Source organism: Erinaceus europaeus, chromosome 17 (assembly GCF_950295315.1).
Source record: "Erinaceus europaeus chromosome 17, mEriEur2.1, whole genome shotgun sequence".
In the NCBI taxonomy this organism is placed as follows: domain Eukaryota; kingdom Metazoa; phylum Chordata; class Mammalia; order Eulipotyphla; family Erinaceidae; genus Erinaceus; species Erinaceus europaeus.
In genome coordinates this window covers 37,497,498-37,515,939 of record NC_080178.1, presented here as the reverse complement: position 1 = coordinate 37,515,939, position 18,442 = coordinate 37,497,498, and the positions used below count along the sequence as shown (strand labels likewise).

Here is an 18,442-nt window from a genome sequence, read left to right as displayed (position 1 = left end):
ATAAAAAAGATGATTTTACATCCTTTGGGATAAAATATATGGAACTCAAGAACATTATGGTTAGTGAAATAAGTAAAGAGGTAAAGGATAGTTTCACTCATATGTAGAATTTAGAGAACTGAACACACACACTTGAAGCAAACAACCAAACAGAATACAACCCATATTTAGACTGTGGAAAACTATAGTGGTTACTTGGGGGGGAGGGTTTTCAGAGGGAACAAAGGTGTGGACTTTTAATTCTATTTGTATTCTCATGTGACATGCCAGGGTGGTAATTGATTTAATACTTCAAGTTTTCTAACTGCCCAGACCATAGCCCTAAGTACAAATATTTGCTTTAGCCTAAACATTTAATATCTTAGATCTGCAAGATGATCCAACTTTGATAATGATCTTAAAGTGCTCAAAGAGCTGTAAAAATGTATCTACATATATAGCTCTTTAAACATCTAAGTCAACTACAATTTTATTACAGACAGATCAAGACCATTTGGCCCTTTAAGGAACTAAAATACGGGCCAAGATGGCGACTTGGAGACAATACCTAGTGTGAGCTCCAAAAAGAAAGAGCTTTCAACCTGGGATTTTCCAGAGAGGGTAGGATATCTGGGCCATCAGTAGAAAGGAAGAACAAAGGGTGATCAGGGTGACACTAAAAAAAAAAAGAGTCCTATACCCCACTCTTGGGCTGGCAGACATAAGCCAAAAGGGCAAAGAAAGGAAAATCTTTGGCTTGACTATTTCTGAGCTCACCCTCCCCACCACACCCCATGTTCAATGCACCCCCCCACAGGGTGGCCAGCTGCTTCTAGCAGGCTTCCTGTGGAGCTATTTTCTTTATGAAATTTCTGGCTCATCAGGGGTGTCATTCCAATACTTCTTCTTTTCTTCTCTTCTTGAAGGGGGCTGTATCTCTATTTGAGTGACAGAATACTTGACCAGTCAGGACCTCAGTCCTGCCTGGGAAAGACTAGCTGGAGGTATATATATATATGTTTCTTATAATTGGTTATCTTTGCTTGGTTTAGGAAGGGGACTGGACTGTGTGCAGCCAATCTGGAGTGGTCCAAGCTTCAGACTGACTGTTAGGGTTCTTCATTTTTTTATCATCACTATTTTTGTATATGTGTGTTCCTTTTCCCTCTTCTTCAGGTTGATCAAAATGAACTGTTGTCACTTTTTCCATTGATAGGTGACTGGCTGTGCTATCCACTGTGGGAGGAACTTGTTTCTCTCTCTCCTTTTTAACTCCACTTTCTTTTCTCTCTACTCTTAGCTAATTAAAAAAAAATCTCTTTCCTTTCACTGCCTTTTTTTGCCCCTTTCTTCTTCCTTATTTTGTTTTTTGAATTCACTGACACTCGTTTGTGAATTATTTTGTGGAAGAAATATGACTCAGAATGGAGTGTGTGTGTGCGTGTGTGTGTGTGTGTGTTTTTTCTACTTTCCATTTTCCTCTTGCTATCTCTAGAATTTATAGTGGACAGTAGATTTGCATAATTGTCTATTCTTGCTTTGCCTTTATTCCTTATTTTTTTTCCCTTGAGCTGGAGGTGTGTGGCCAACTGGTATTGGTTGAACTGCATCAATCTTTGTTTCAGTTGCTCTGTTGTAATTTCTGAGATTTGTGAATGCATTTGTGAAAAGAATCTAAAATACAAAGATGTTCAGATACTACTAAAGAGTACAAAGCATTGTGAAGTCAAGTATATTACTAAAGATACCCACCATTGGACTATTATAGAAAACAAACCCCTCAACTAACCTGTTTATAACAGTAATAATTAATTCTTGACATTCTAAACTCTAAGACTACAAGAAACGCCTTGCACACTCTTTAAGATCCTCATTTCTGCAGTTCTGGTACTCTAGGAGAATGTCCATATTTCTTCCTATTTCTTCTCTATGATTCCTTACAGCCATACCATAATTTGTCGACTTCAGCCGTCACTACCGGTGTTACTATCCTTTATCATGCTGTTACTGAATTCTTACTGTGGACAGTAACCAGAGATACCCTGCTTGAGAAGTCAACTTTGCAACTTTTCCAATCTGGTGAGATCTTTCCTAACACATGGATGTACTACCCACATCCATGTTAGACGGCACATCATTTAACTAAGTAACAGATATCAGATATAGGCTAGACTTTAGGGTACTGGGTACAGATGTACATGTACCCATAAGCAAGGGGCAATTATATAACTCAAATTTAAAGTGCTCAATAGTCCTCAGTGATTAGACTTAGATCTAGTAAACCCGAAATCCTAGTTGAAGGAAGGTATACATTCTTTAATCAACTGGACTTATACCAAATTAGATTTACAGTCTGGTGGAAAGACCCAAAGGAAACAAATGCCAAAAACCTAAGTACCCCTCCTACCCTATGGTTTTGTTAATTAATCCTTTCTTAAATAAAAAAAAAAAAATTAAAAAAAAAACCCTAATTCTGAATGGGTTCAACAAATGATACTCAATGCTTAAACAACTGGGAGAAAGTCCAAGGTCATCAGATAAAGAGAGGAGTACAAAAGTTTATGGATACGTGTGAACATATGCTCTCTCTCACAGAAACTGGTGTATATCTAGGTTTTGGGACTTTGTTAGAAAGTGAACCACCTGAGATGGAATTAGACTGTACTATGAAAGCAAAGGTCTCACCCGAGTAATGAAGCTGAAGGGTTGTCATTCCACACCTGAAGTCTCTGGTCACAGTCTGAAGTGAAGCATGCTGGGGTAGCACTCGTTGTGTTGATTAGGTTGCCATCCGCAGATGCAATATTATTTGAATTGAGAGCAGCATGCAGAAAAGTGGGCCCCACCCTAAGGATCCAGGACTGGGGGAAATATAGGCTCTATAGTGGAAATGTGAAGTTCCTGTTATCTTAGGGTTCAAGAAGACAATAGGTTCCCTGAGATAGGTTCACCCATGCCCATAAACTAGGGGAAAAATATATACCTGAAAGCAGAAGTACACAGAGCATGTAGGGAATACCTCCACACTTCATCTGTACTATTACAGTCTTTAGGCTCATGATTGTTCAACAATTTGTTTGGCTTTGTATGTTAACTCTCTTTTCAGCCACCAGGTTCCGGATGCTGACCAGACTTCCCTGGACAGACGACCCCATCAATGTGTAGTGGAGCACCACTTCCTCAGAGCCCCACCCTACTAGGGAAAGAGAGAGACAGACTGGGAGTATGGATTGACCAGTCAACGCCCATGTTCAGCGGGGAAGCAATTACAGAAGACAGACCTTCTACCCTCTGCAACCCACAAAGACCCTGGATCCATACTCCCAGAGATATAGAGAATGGGAAGGCTATCAGGGGAGGGGGTGGGATGTGGAGATTGGGTTATGGGAATTGTAACCCTCTTATTCTATGGTTTTGCTAATGCCTCCTTTCTTAAATAAATAAATTAAAAATTAAAAAAAAAGAAAGAAACATGCCTAAAATGCAATTCCTAGTTTTCTTCTACCCTAAGATCCCAGATCTCATCTGCTCTATTCCTACTTTTTGGTTCTTGTTCATTAACCATCTTGTCTACTTTATGTCCAGACACCAAGTTGCAGATGCTACCATGATTCCATCCTGACTTCTCTAGGCAGGTGACCTCACCAGTGTGTCCTGGAACCTTGCCTCTCCAGAGCTCTGGTCCACTAGGGAAAGATAGAAACCGGCTAGGGGTATGGAGTGACCTACCAATGTCCATGTCTAGTGGAGAAGCAATTACAGAAGCCATAAGTCCTACCTTCTGTACCCCAAAAGAATTTGATACATACTCCCAGTTGGTGAGAACTGATAGGATAAAGAAGATAAGAGGGCTCTTAACTCCAGCTCTATCAGCACCCAAACAGAAAGGACAAAAAATAGAGGGATATATGCAGGTAGTAAGGGCATCATGAATGTCTTGGAGGGGAAGTGAAAATTGGATCTGGAAGAAAAATGGAGCAATTATGTATAAATGTAGACAGATAATTGTATAGAGATGATGAGTGGCCCATTTACAACCTTAAAAGAACTGAAGTGCTCTGATGGTGAGAATGGCATGGAAATAAACCCCCGCTGACATATAATTTTGTAAATCAATATTAAATCACTAATAAAATAAAAAAATTGTGGGATATATATTAAATGGAAAATTATTCTGCTATTAAAAAGATGAAGTTATTTTGATTAGACAAAATGAATGGAACTGAAGGTGATTATGTTAAGTGAAATATGGGAATAAATTGTTTTTACTCATATGTGGAATTTAGACCATTAAAGCAAATAAGCTTTGGACAAAAGTAACTACGAGTTTGACTTTATGAACTATAATGGTTACTTTAAGACAGATTATAGAAAGAAGTGAGGCACCTGCATTGTAGGGATGAGTAGAGATACAGGAGAGGACTACAAACACATGGCTCAGAGTACAGTGACTGGACAGAGCAGAGAAGGGGAGGGATAGTATGAAGTAATCATATGAAGTAATCAAGGCTCCTGGTGCCATTGTGCACAGAGAAGCAAAGATTCCAGGGAAAACAGAGGTAAGATAGGGTTAAAGCAGGGAAGCCATTTCAGGCAATTTTCATCAATATTCTAGAAGCAATAGGAAGCTAATGAAGGGTTTCCAGCAAGAGAAATTTTAATCTAATTCATATATTGAGGCTTCCACAGCTTTAACAGAGGTCTCAGTTGTAGTGAATGTAATTATGAGTAGATGAGTTTTGCCCATTTGTGAAACTGGAAAAGGGCGGGGTATAAGTGATGGGGGGAATCTCATCATCTTATAACAAGATTCCCTTTGAATTTCAGTCCATGCCTCTCACAGTGACCAGGGAAGTCACTGTGCTTCAATTGCTAAGTGTTTCCTTTCAATGATAGACTATACCTCCTTCCTTCTCATCAACACCCAGAATACTTCTTTCCTCTGCCACAATAATAGTCTTACTCGATATTTTGTGAGAAAACATACAGTACTGGAAGAGAAATCATATTATTTTTACTTCAGCTATACCACCATAACGATATACATGGGCATACCCCCTTCTCTCTCTCCCATCCTGTTACAAAGCCTCAACTGCTATTTTTTCATATGCATACAAAGACTTATCCTTCTGAGATTTATTTTAAGAGCTCCTTATGGACTGTCCTGTCATTATCGAAATGTTCTTATCCCACCAATCTTAATATTTGTAGTTAAAAATCATATTGATTTTTAACGTAAGCCTTTATATTTACAAATTGTCTGCTTAACTGTTATAAGGTACATTCCTTTATCTAAAAATACCTTGAGTCCTGCCCAGTAAGAAAGGCTTTGGGTGCACCTTTTGTCACAATTCCCTCCCCCTTAAGGCAGAAGTATGGAGAATAGCTCACGTGACAAGAAGCGCAGGACTGGTTTAAGAATCCCTGGATTCCCACCTGCAGAGGAGTCACTTCACAGGCAGTGAAGGAGGCCTGTAGGTGTTTATCTTTCTCTCCCCCTCTCTGTCTTCACCTCCTCTTCCATTTCTCTCCGTTCTACCCAACAAGAACGACAGCAATAACAACGATGATAAACAAGGACAACAAAAGGGAAAATAAAATAAAAAATAAATAAATAAATAACATTTTAAAAAAGAAGTATGGAGAACAGCAACAGTTAATTATTAGCTCATGGACCTAGAGATAAAAAAATGCATTCATCTGTAACTGACATGCCATAATTGTTACAAAATATATTGTCATTATAAAGCCAAGACACATTATTATAATTTATGATGGTCATAAGTCTCCCAAGCTTTCCCACAATACACACCACAGATACAAACAACAACAAAAATTACACATACACACAGACAGGAAGAGAGAGAGAGAGAGAGAGAGAGCAGGAGACTGAGATGGCAAGAAAACATGATACTGAACATCTTCCTGTGCTCACAACACCTCTAAAACTCAAGACACAAGAATGGCAAGAAATACTCCCTTCCCAATGAACTATTTGGCTCTGTGTTAGTATTTAGTATTTTGGCTCTGTTTAGTATTTTAGTATTTTCAAAACTCTATCTCTGGATGATTATTTATTTTGTACTTATATATGCTACTTTATTTACAAATAGATAAAGCATGGCACATTCTTAAATAACACAATGAAATAGATATATCTTTCACCCTAATTTTAATTAAAACTCTACCTAAAGTCTTCTATATTTGTGTTTGTTTATACTATGATATGGCCCTATTTCCCAATCTATAGTCCTCAAAATTACTAATAGTTTCCCATTATAGCACTCTTTGACAATAAACATTATATAGAAATGATACAAAATATTCAAAGAAAAGTTGTCATATGATATATATAGTCTTCTGTCTGTGTTTATCCATAATATTGTCACTTCACTAATTACTGAATGGACCAATAAAATATTTTAATTAATTATACATGGATATCAAGTATAAAAATGCATTTTAGTAAAATACAAATGACTCCAGAGTAAACTAGTTTTTAGGCTATTAAAAATAATCAGCAGTGTATTTTTTTGACATTATTCAATAGTAATGATATCTCATGAAACAAATGAGACTCTTACAATCAGAATGTTAATGCAGTAGGTAGTGTGGTCATATGTGAGGATCTGGAAAACAAAGCTGATTTCAAAAACATAGCAAAATACTGATTCAATTCAAGGAGAAATTTACTTATGAGTTTGTCCTACTCACTCTAACACTATCATTCCAAGGAAAAACTAGCATTGCATAAAGAGGCTTAAAAAGTCTTTGAAACTTAATGAATCTTCTTCATACTTAGTGGATACAACTATAGACCTAACTAAAATTAGAAGTTCAAAAGTGAGTATGAAACTTCATTGCCACTTTTTCCTACAATATAGATTCTGTTTGTTTGTTTCAGGACACTACACAGCTGGATGTGGTTGAACAATCTTGAAAAGATCACACACAGTATGTCCATAAGCATGTTTCTTCCACAAGTGAGGAAAGAGTATATTTCAAGAAATATGCTCTCTAAATCTAAGTATAAAACTCTATTTCTGTTACTCAACTCCATAATACACCTCTTCAGCATTTACTTTGATTTTAATACTGAGTGGTGGGAATGGTGTTTATGTACACTCCTAGTAAAGTGTAGTAATATAAATCACTAGTTAATTAATATGAGAGGGTCAAATTAATTGTATGTCTCAAAGTTTTTAAAACACAGACTGAGTCTTTTTAATATATAGGCTGTGTATTCGATATGTGGACTCTCTCAGAAGCCTAGACCAAGTATATCAGAAGCAACCAGTGGCACAGCTATATACAAGATACTGGGTACTATACAGCAAACCCTAACAAAAGGATTTTTCAAAGTTAACCTAATTACCAAATAATGTGATGGTCACATTAACTATCGATTGTCTTTTTGAATCCTAAGACAGCAGGAACCTCACATCTCCACTATAGAGCCTCTATTTCCCCCAGTCCTGGAACCTTTGGATATGGCCCACTTTCCTGTATGCCTCTCCCAATCCATATCAAATAATATTGCATCTGCCGATCGCAACCTAATCAATGCAACGAGTGCCTCCTCAACATGCTTCAGCTTAGACTATGTCCAGAGACTTCACATGTGGAATGACAACCCTTAAGCTTCATTATTCGGGTGAGACCTTTCCTTTCATAGTATTCTCTAATTCCATCTCAGGTGATCACTTTCTTTTTTTTTTTTTTAAACGTTTTTTTTTTTAAATATTTTATTTATTTATGAGAAAGATAGAGGGAGAGAGAAAGAACCAGACATCACTCTGGCACATGTGCTGCCGGGGATCGAACTCGGGACCTCATGCTTGAAAGTCCAAAGCTTTACCACTGCACCACCTCCCGGACCACAGGTGATCACTTTCTAACAAAGTCCCAAAACCTAGATATACACCAGGGTCTGTGAGAGAGAGCATATGTTATCACGTATCCATAAACTAGTGCAAAATATATACCTGAAAGCAGAAGTACACTAGAGTCTGCAGTGAGTACCCCCCAACAGGGAGCTCAGCAGGGAGGCAGAATGGAGGATTTTCCCTTAAGTTTTTTTTGAAGGGACCTGGAACTCAATTAGAGTAGTTGACCTAAACCAATCACTGCCTCTACTGGGGCTGTGTTTTTAATTCATCTATTTTTTTTTCTTTCTTCCCTCTATCTCTTGACTTTGTTTGACAGTTGCCTCATATAATTGCTTTTGCTTTGTTTAGGAAATGCAGGAATTGGGTGCAGCCCATCTGGAATAGTTGAATCTGGAGACTGATTGCTAGGTTTTTTTTTAATTCTTTTTTGCTGTTTCTTTATTTTCACTTCTCTCTGGTTTGACTAAAATTAGCAGTTATTGTTACATTGACTGGTGATTGGCTGTGCTCTATATTGTGGGAGGAGGTTGTTTTTCTTTCTCCTCTTTTCTTTTTCTTTCTGCCTCTTTAATTAAATAAATTTTTCTTACTTTTGCAGCTGTTTTTGCTGTATTCACTTGTGCTTGTTTGTGATTTATCTTACTTAAGAAGCCTGATCTGAAGTGGTATTTGTTTCTCTATTTCCTTTTTTTCTTATTTTTCTCTTCTTTACCACTATCTCTAGAATTTATATTTGATAGTTGATTTTTGTAATTATCTGTTCTTGCTTTATCATTTTTTAAAATTACTTGTTCTTGTTTTTGTTCCATTTGTTTTGCATTTGGATTGCTGGTTTTGCTTGGATAATGGTTTTTTTGCTGAACTGCATTAATCTTTTCTTCTGTTGATATTGTTTTTCTGAGGGCTGTGAATTCATTTATGAGAGGACTTTAGTTTGCTGTGGCTTTTCCTCACACAACAAAACAAGTGAACGCCAACAACCAGGGCACAAAACTACAAATCACACCAATTAAAAAAAGAAAGGTAAGGTTTAAAACCATTAAATCAACTTCAGCAATGAATCATGGCAGGAGTCCAGAAGAAATTCCAAGTATGCCAGAAGCAACTAAAAATAAGGAAAATATCCAAACATTAATTTATCTTGTGATAAGTCACAGGAGTAAGGAAAATTTTTGAGGAAATGTTATCAGAAAAGGAAAATAACCAATGAGACCTTGAAAGAAATTATGAACTATCTGGAGGTGATTAGAGAACTGAAAACTGAAATAGTTGAGCTAAAAGGCCAGATAGCAGAACAAGTTAATAACTGAAAAAGGAAAAAATATAGCTGAAATAAAGATGAAAGCTGAGGAGATGGACAGCAGATTAACAAAAGCAGGAAACAGAAGCAGTCAGACTGGGGATTAATGAGAGAAAACTAAGAAAGAGATAAAAGAGCTAAAGAGAGAGAGAGAGAGATTGAGAGATACTGAAAATAGCAACAGAGGCATATGGGATGACCTCATACTAAAAGACATATGCATAATTGGCCTACCAGAGAAAAAAGGAGGAGGTGGAAGAAAGGATCCTAGAGGAAATAATAGAAGAAAACTTCCCCACCCTAAACAACAGAAAGGACATATGATTCAAGTATCCCAGAGTTCCAAACTGAATTAATCCAGACCTGAAGACACAACATAGTTACAACGGAAATAAGAAAGGTTAAAGAAAGGACCCAGAAAACTGCAAGAGAAAAACAAAGTCACATACAGAAGAAAACCCATAGGACTATCAGTGGACTTGTACACACACTCTAAAAGCCAGGTGATAATGGCAAAATATCTATCGAGCTTTCTGTGAAAAAGGATTTCAACCCAGGATAGTAAAACCTGCTAGACTGTGATCCAGACTAGATAAATACCTTCTCAGACAATCAACAGTTAAAGGAGGCAACTACCATCAAGCCTGTCCTGAAGGAGGCACTAAAAGGCCTCCTATAAACATAAATAATATCACCAAAAAATTTGTCATATATCAGAACAAACAAAAAAGTGTTGAATAATGGCAAAATCCATAATATTAATGGCTTAGATTCACCCATTAAAAGTCACAGAGTAGGAGGATGGATGAGAAAATACAATCCAACCATATGCTGTTTGCAGGAATCTTACCTGACTCAAGAAGACAAATACAGAATTAAAGTGAAAGGATGGAAAACTATCATACAAGCTATGGACCACACAAAAAAGCATGGACAGGTATTCTCATTTTTGACACAATAGACATTAAAATAAAGTAATATAATATAAGCATTACATAGTGACCAGAGGATCAATTAAGCAAGAAGATTTAACAATTATTAATGTTATGTACCCAATGAGGGGCCATCTAAATACATAAAACACTTATTAAAAGAGCTGTAAAAATACATCAATAGTAACAGTAATAGTAGGAGACTTCAAAATTGCACTCTCACACTTAAACAGATCATCTAAGCAGAAAATCAACAAAAAAACAAGAAAATTAATTGAACAGATAGACAGGCTAGACCTCCTGGACATTTTCAGAGTTCTTCACCCAAGAAATTGTAATACACATTCTTTTTGAATCCACACATAACATCTTTTAAGGACAGACCACATGTTATGCCACAAAGACAGTATCAACAAATTTGAGAATATTGAAATCATTCCAAACATCTTCTTAGATCACAGTGGAATTAAGCTATCAGTCAACAATAAAGAGGAAATTAGTAAAAGTCACAAAATTTGGAAACTCAACAACATATTGCTTAAAAACAGCTGGGTTAAAGAGGAACTCAAGCAAGAAATTCAAATGTTCCTAGAATCAAATGAAAATGAAGACATGGACTACCAAAATATTTAGGACACAGCTAAAGCAATACTTAGAGGGAAACTCATAGCCATACAAACACATATTAGAGAACAAAATAAAGTTCAAGTCAATGACCTGACTGCATGCCTCAAAGACTTGGAAGAAGAGGAAAAAAGGAACCTTAAAGCAACCAGAAGGACAGAAATCACTAAAATTACAGTAGAAATAAACTACATCTAAAATAAGAGAGTGAGAAAAAAAAAAAACAACAAAAGAGGAAGAGAGCCATACAAAAGACCATTGAAGCCAAATGTTGGTTCTTGACAAAATAATAAACAAAATTGGCAAATCCCCAGCCAGACACTCATTCTCTCTCCTTCCTCTTCCTCCCTCTCCCTCTCTCCTCCTCCTCCTCCTTCTTCCCCTTCTTCTTCTTCTTCTTCTTCTTCTTCTTCTTCTTCTTCTTCTTCTTCTTCTTCTTCTTCTTCTTCTTCTTCTTCTTCTTCTCCTTCTTCTTCTTCTCCTTCTTCTCCTTCTTCTCCTTCTTCTCCTTCTTCTTCTTCTTCTTCTTCTTCTTCTTCTTCTTCTTCTTCTTCTTCTTCTCTCTCTCTCTTTCTCTCTCACACACACACACACAAATGGAGAAGACTCAAATAAATAGAATTGCAAGTGATAGGGGTAATATCACAGCAGATACCACATAAGTACAAAAAAATCAAGAGAAGCTTCTACAAACAATTATAATCCACCAAGCTATAGAACCTGGAAGAAATAGAAGGATTCCTAGTAACATATCCTTCTAAAACTGAGCCAGGTAGAACGGCAAAATCTAATGGACCTATCACAGATGAAAAAATAGAAACAGTTATTAAGAATCTTCCTAACAATAACAGCCCAAGGACCAAATTGCTTTACAGTGAATTCTACAATACCTTCAAGAAACAGTGAATACCTACACTTTTAAAGCCCTTCTAAAAGACTGAAGACACAGGAACACTCCCTTCTACCTTCTAAGAATCCAGTACTATCCTGATGCCAAAAGCCAATAGACACACAACAAAAAGAGGAAAGCTATAGACTAAAAACTTTGATGAACATAGATGCTAAAATAATGAATAAAATCCTAGCCAACCAGATACAGAACTATATTAAACACATTGCTCATCATGACCAAGTGGGACTTATTACAGGAATGCGAGGCTGGTTATAATATACGTAAGTCCCACTCCCATTTACTGTTTCAGAAAAATCAATCAAATACCTAGGAATAAAGTTGACCAAAGAAGAGAAAGACTTGTATGCTGAAAACTATGAGTCGTTGGGAGTCGGGCGGTAGCGCAGCAGGTTAAGCACACGTAGTGCAAAGCACAAGGACTGGCTTAAGGATCCCGGTTCGAGCCCCCAGCTACCCACATGCAGGGGAGTCGCTTCACAGGTGGTGAAGCAGGTCTGCAGGTGTCTTTCTCTCCCCTTCTCTGTCTTCCCCCTCTCTCCAAATTAAAAAAAAAAAACAACTATGAGTCGCTACTCAAGAAAATAGAAACTGATACCAAGAAATGGAAAGATATCCCATGCTCATGGATTGGAAGAATAAATATCATCAAAATGAATATTCTCCCCAGAGCCATATACAAATTTAATGCAATACCCATCAAAGTTCCACCAACCTTCTTTAAGAGAATAGAACAAACACTACAATCATTTATCTGGAACCTGAAAACACCTAGAATTGCGAAAACCGTCTTGAGGAAAAGAAACACAAATGGAGGCATCACACTCCCAGATCTTAAAGTATATTATAAAGCCATCATCATCAAAACAGCATGGTACTGGAACAAAAATAGGCACACAGACCAGTGGAACAGAATTGAAAGCCCAGAAATAAATCCCCACACCTATGGACATCTAATCTTTGATAAGGGGGCCCAAAGGATTAAATGGAAAAAGGAGGCTCTCTTCAATAAATGGTGCTGGGAAAACTGGGTTGTAACATGCAGAAGAATGAAATTGAACCACTTTATCTCACCAGAAACAAAAATCAACTCCAAATGGATCAAAGACCTAGATGTCAGACCAGAGACAATCAAATACTTAGAGGAAAACATTGGTAAAACACTTTCCCACCTACACCTCAAGGACATCTTTGATGAATCAAACCCAATTGCAAGGAAGACTAAAGCAGAAACAAACCAATGGGACTGCATCAATTGAAAAGCTTCTGCACATCCAAAGAAACTATTAAACCAACAGAGAGACCCCTTACAGAATGGGAGATCTTCACATGCCATACATCAGACAAGAAACTAATCACCAAAATATATAAAGAGCTCAGCAAACTTAGCACGAAAAAAGCAAATGATCCCATCCAAAAATGGGCAGAGGATATGAACAAAACATTCACTACAGAGGAGATCCAAAAGGCTAACAAACATATGAAAAACTGCTCTAGGTCACTGATTGTCAGAGAAATGCAAATTAAGACAACACTAAGATACCACCTCACTCCTTTAAGAATGGCATACATCAAAAAGGACAGCAGCAACAAATGCTGGAGAGGATGTGGGGACAGAGGAACCCTTTTACATTGCTGGTGGGAATGTAAATTGGTACAGCCTCTGTGGAGAGCAGTCTGGAAAACTCTCAGAAGGCTAGACATGGACCTTCCATATGATCCAGTAATTCCTCTCCTGGGGTTATACCCCAAGGACTCCATAACACCCAACCAAAAAGAGGTGTGTACTCCTATGTTCATAGCAGCACAATTCATAATAGCTAAAACCTGGAAGCAACCCAGGTGCCCAACCACAGATGAGTGGCTGAGAAAGCTGTGGTATATATATACAATGGAATACTATGCAGCTATCAAGAACAATGAACCCACCTTCTCTGACCCATCTTAGACAGAGCTAGAAGGAATTATGTTAAGTGAGATAAGTCAGAAAGATAAAGATGAGTATGGGATGATCCCACTCATCAACAGAAGTTGAGGAAGAAGATCTGAAAGGGAAACTAAAAGCAAGACCTGACCAAACTGTAAGTAGGGCACCAAAGTAAAAACTCTGTGGTGAGGGGTAGACATGTAGCTTCCTGGGACAGTGGGGGGTGGGAGTGGGTGGGAGGGATGGGTCACAGTCTTTTGGTGGTGGGAATGGTGTTTATGTATACTCCTAGCAAAATGTAGACATATAAATCAGTAGTTAATTAATATGAGAGGGGGAAAATCAATTGTATGTCTCAAAGTTTTTCAAAACACAAACTGAATCTTTTTAATATATAGGCCGTGTATTTAATATGCGGACTCTCTCAAAAGCCTACACCAAGTAGATTAGAAGCATCCAATAGCACAGCTATATACAAGATACTGGGTACTGTACAGCAAACCATAACAAAAGGACTTTTCAAAGTTAACCCAATTACCAAATAATGTGATGATAACATTAACTATCAATTGTCTTGTTGAACCCTAACACAGCAGGAACCTCACATCTCCACTATAGAGCCCCTACTTCCCCCAGTCCTGGAACCCTTGGATAGGGCCCACTTTCTCATATGCCTCTCCCAATCCATACCAAATAATATTGCATCTGCCGATCACAACCTAACCAACGCAACGATTGCCACCTCAACATGCTTCACCTCAGACTGTGTCCAGAGACTTCATGTGTGGAATGACAACCCTTCAGCTTCATTACTCTGGTGAGACCTTTCCTTTTATAGTACACTCTAATTTCATCTCAGGTGGTTCACTTTCTAACAAAGTCCCATAACCTAGATATACACCAGTTTCTGTGAGAGAGAGCTTATGTTCACACGTATCCATAAACTATTGCAAAATATATACCTGAAAGCAGAAGTACACTAGAGTCTGCAGTGAGTACCTCCCTAACACTTCCTCTCCACTATTCCAAGCTTTGGGTCCATGATTGCTCAACAATTTGTTTGGCTTCATATGTTAACTCTCTTTTCAATCACCAGGTTCCAGATGCCACCAGAATGCTGGCCAGGCTACCCTGGATTGAAGACCCCACCAATGTGTCCTGGAGCTCAGCTTCCCCAGAGACACACCCTACTAGGGAAAGAGAGAGGCAGACTGGGAGTATAGACCGACCAGTCAACACCCATGTTCAGCGGGGGAAGCAATTACAGAAGCCAGACCTTCTACCTTCTGCAACCCTCAATGACCCTGGGTCCATGCTCCCAGAGAGATAGAGAATGGGAAAGCTATCATGGGAGGGGGTGGGTTATGGAGATTGGGTGGTGGGAATAGTGTGGAGTTGTACCCCTCCTACCCTATGGTTTTGTTAATTAATCCTTTCTTAAATAAAAAAAACATATATGATATACGTAAGTCAATCAATGTGATTCACCATATCGATTAAAAATAATTAAAAATCATGATTATTTCAATAGATGCAGAGAAAGCTTTTGACAAAATCCAACATTCATTCATGATCAAAACACTACAAAGTGGGAAGAGATAGTGGAATCTATGGCCAACATAATACTCAACAGACAGAACTGAAAGAATTCTCCTTCTGACTGGGGACAAGATAGTGCTGTCCATTATCGCCATTACTCTTCCACATAATATTGGAAGTTCTCACCATAGCAATCAAGCAAGAGAAAGGAATCAAAGGAATATAAAAGGAAAGGGAATAAATCAAACTTTCACTCTTTGCAGAATATTTGATAGTATACATAGAAAATTATACAAAGAAATGGAAAGATATTACATGCTCATGCATTGGAAGAATTAATATCAAAATGAACATTCTCCCCAGAGTCATATACAAATGTAATGTGATACCCATCTAAGTTCCACCAATCTTCTTTAAAAGAATAAAACAAAAATAACAATCATTTATCTGGAACCAGAAAATACCTAGAATTGCCAAAACAATCTGGAGGAAAAGAAATAGAAAAGGAGTCATCAAACTCCTAGATCTCAAACTATATTATAAGGTCATCATAATCAAAAACAGCCTGGTACTGGAACAAAAATAGGCACACAGCCCAGTGAAAGAGAATTGAAAGCTCAAAATTAAAACCCCACACCGATGAACATTTATTTTTGATAAGTGGGCCCATGGCTGGTGCGCCGCTAAGTTCCATCGCTAGGGAGCCAGAGACGACCCGAACTGCCCTTGCGGCTACAGACAGACTATGACCCATATAGTCAATGACTGCCACCTCTCCAGATTCAAAGGAGGTATCGAAACTTTACATCAGGCTCAACCTGACGCTGTTGACTGGCTATGGAAGAAGGGCAAACGCTAGAAGTGGGCCCAAAACATTAAATGGAGGAAAAAAGTTCTCTAAAATAAATGGTGCTGAAAAATCTGAATTGAAGCAGGTAAAATAAAACTAAAACATATTATCTCACCAGAAACAAAAGTCAGTTCCAAATGGATGAAGGAACTGATGTAAACCAGAATAAATCAAATACTTAGAGGGAAATATTGGCAGAACACTTTTACATCTAAACTTAAATGGCATCTTTGATGTCAAAGGCCCAGTTGCAAGGAAGACCAAATCATAAAACAAATCAATAGGACTACATGAAAATTGAAAGGTCTTGTACAGCAAAAGAGAGCATCACCCAAATGATGCACACAGAATAGGAGATCTTTACATCTTATCTGATGATAAGTGACTAAGAACCAAAATATATAAAGAGCTCCCTAAACTCAGCAACAAACAAGCAAATGACCCAATCGCAAAGTGGGCAGAGGAGATGAACATAATATTCACTACAGAAGAAATACAAAAGGCTAACATAAAAAATTGCTCCAGGTCACTTATTGTCAGAGAAATACAGACAACATCGAGATACCACCTCACCCCTGTGAAAATTGCATACATCAAAAAGGACAGCAGTGACAAATGCTGGCGAGGCTGTGGGGACAAAGGAACCCTTCTGCACTGCTGGTGGGAATGTAAATTGGTCCAGCTTCTGTGGAGAGCAGTCTAGTGACCTCTCACAGGGCTTGACATGGACTTTCTATATAATTCAGTAATTCCTCTCCTAGGGATTTACCCCAAGGACTCCATAACACTCAAGCAAAAAGACATGTGTGCACCTATGTTCATATCAGCACAATTTGTAATAGCCCAAACCTGGAAGCAATCCTTGTATCCAACAACAGATGAATGGGTGAGAATGATATGGTCTATATATACCATGAAATACTACTCATCTATTAAGAATAAAGAGCCCACCTTCTCTGACCCATTTTGGATGGAACTAGAAGGAATTAAGTTAAGTGAAATCAGTCAGAAAGTCAGATGAGATAAATCACTAATTAATACGAGAGGGGGAAAATTAATTGTATGTCTCGAAGTTTTTCAAAACACAAACTGAATCTTTTCAATATATAGGCTGTGTAATTGATATGCAGACTCTCTCAAAAGCCTAGACCAAGTAGATCAGAAGCAACCAATAGCACAGCTATATACAAGATACTGGGTACTGTACAGCAAACCATAACAAAAGGACTTTTCAAAGTTAACCCAATTACCAAATAATGTGATGATCACATTAACTATCCATTGTCTTTTTGAACCCTAAGACAGCAGAAACCTCACATCTCCACTATAGGGCCTCTACTTCCCCCAGTCCTGGAACCACTGGATAGGGCCCACTTTCCTGTATGCCTCTCCCAATCCATATCAAATAATATTGCATCTGCCGATCACAACCTAAACAACACAATGATTGCCACCTCCTTAAACTATAAGACAGCAGGAGCCTTCCCTATTCTCTATAAAACACACATGTCTTCCAGTCCTGGAACCTCTGGGGTGGGGTTCATTTTCCTGTACTATTTTCTCAATCTATGGATTTGATACTGCATCTGCTGAGGTAAACACAATCAATGCAGCCAGTACCACCTCAACATGTTTCACTTTGAATTGTGTCCAAAGACATCAGGTGTGGAAAGCTATCCCTCCAACTTCATTATTCTGGTGAGACTGCTCCTAGCTCATAGGACTTTTTAACTCCATATAAGAGATAGGAGAGGGGAAGAGATGATGGAACAAAACCAAAGCTTTTACCTGTGTGGTGGGGCTGGGTGAAAACCTAGGCTATACACATGTCATAGCAGGTATACTAACCAGATGTGTTATTTTATCTGTCCCCCATTAATTTTTAAATGATATTTTCTAAAACATAATATGTCATTGTCCCAAAGCTTGTTAGAACTTCTGATAAACAGACAACTGTGATAGTTAATAACACATTATTAACCATGACTCTAGGACTCCATTGTTATTAACCATCATTGAAGGATAAGCACCATATTAACCACCATTCAAAATACCTAAGATAGTCAGGTATTCGAAGTACCAAAAAAATGCATTTTGGGAGAGGGAAGAAGAGGAGGAGGAGAAAGAGGAAAGAAACAGAGAGAATGAAGGGGTGCAGGGAGAAGAGAAGAGAAGGAAGATGATCGATCACAACTTACAAGAAAAGAAAGAAACATAAAAAGTGTGACATTTCTGTACAAGCTGATAGTTTCATTACCTATATACATTTAAATTATTTTTATGATGCATTATTTTCAAAGTATGTATCTTAAAACTCTGCGTTCTACATACCTGTCCAATCTCCTACTATTTTAAGATGAACACCAAATGTTGCTTTGGTTTCAGTAGGGCACTAAAAAAAATGAATAGACACTAGAATTAATTCTAAATATTTTGATATTACCAGACTATGCTTCAAAGGCAATTTTCATTCTCATAGTAACCCAAGCAAC

General features: G+C 37.8%; 1 protein-coding gene across 3 annotated transcripts in view; it reads right to left on the bottom strand.

The window, feature by feature from the left end:
* The window catches only part of NOX4 (NADPH oxidase 4), a 187,696-nt gene that overhangs the window by 37,690 nt on the left and 131,564 nt on the right, over window positions 1–18,442 (bottom strand). The window contains exon 11 of one of the 3 annotated variants that reach the window (XM_060176670.1): window positions 18,282–18,342. The exons of the other annotated variants lie outside the window; for them this stretch is intronic. Coding sequence (XP_060032653.1) covers window positions 18,297–18,342 — 46 coding nt within the window. The 3' untranslated portion in view covers window positions 18,282–18,296. The remainder of the gene's footprint in view (window positions 1–18,281; window positions 18,343–18,442) is intronic. 3 annotated transcript variants of the gene reach the window in all.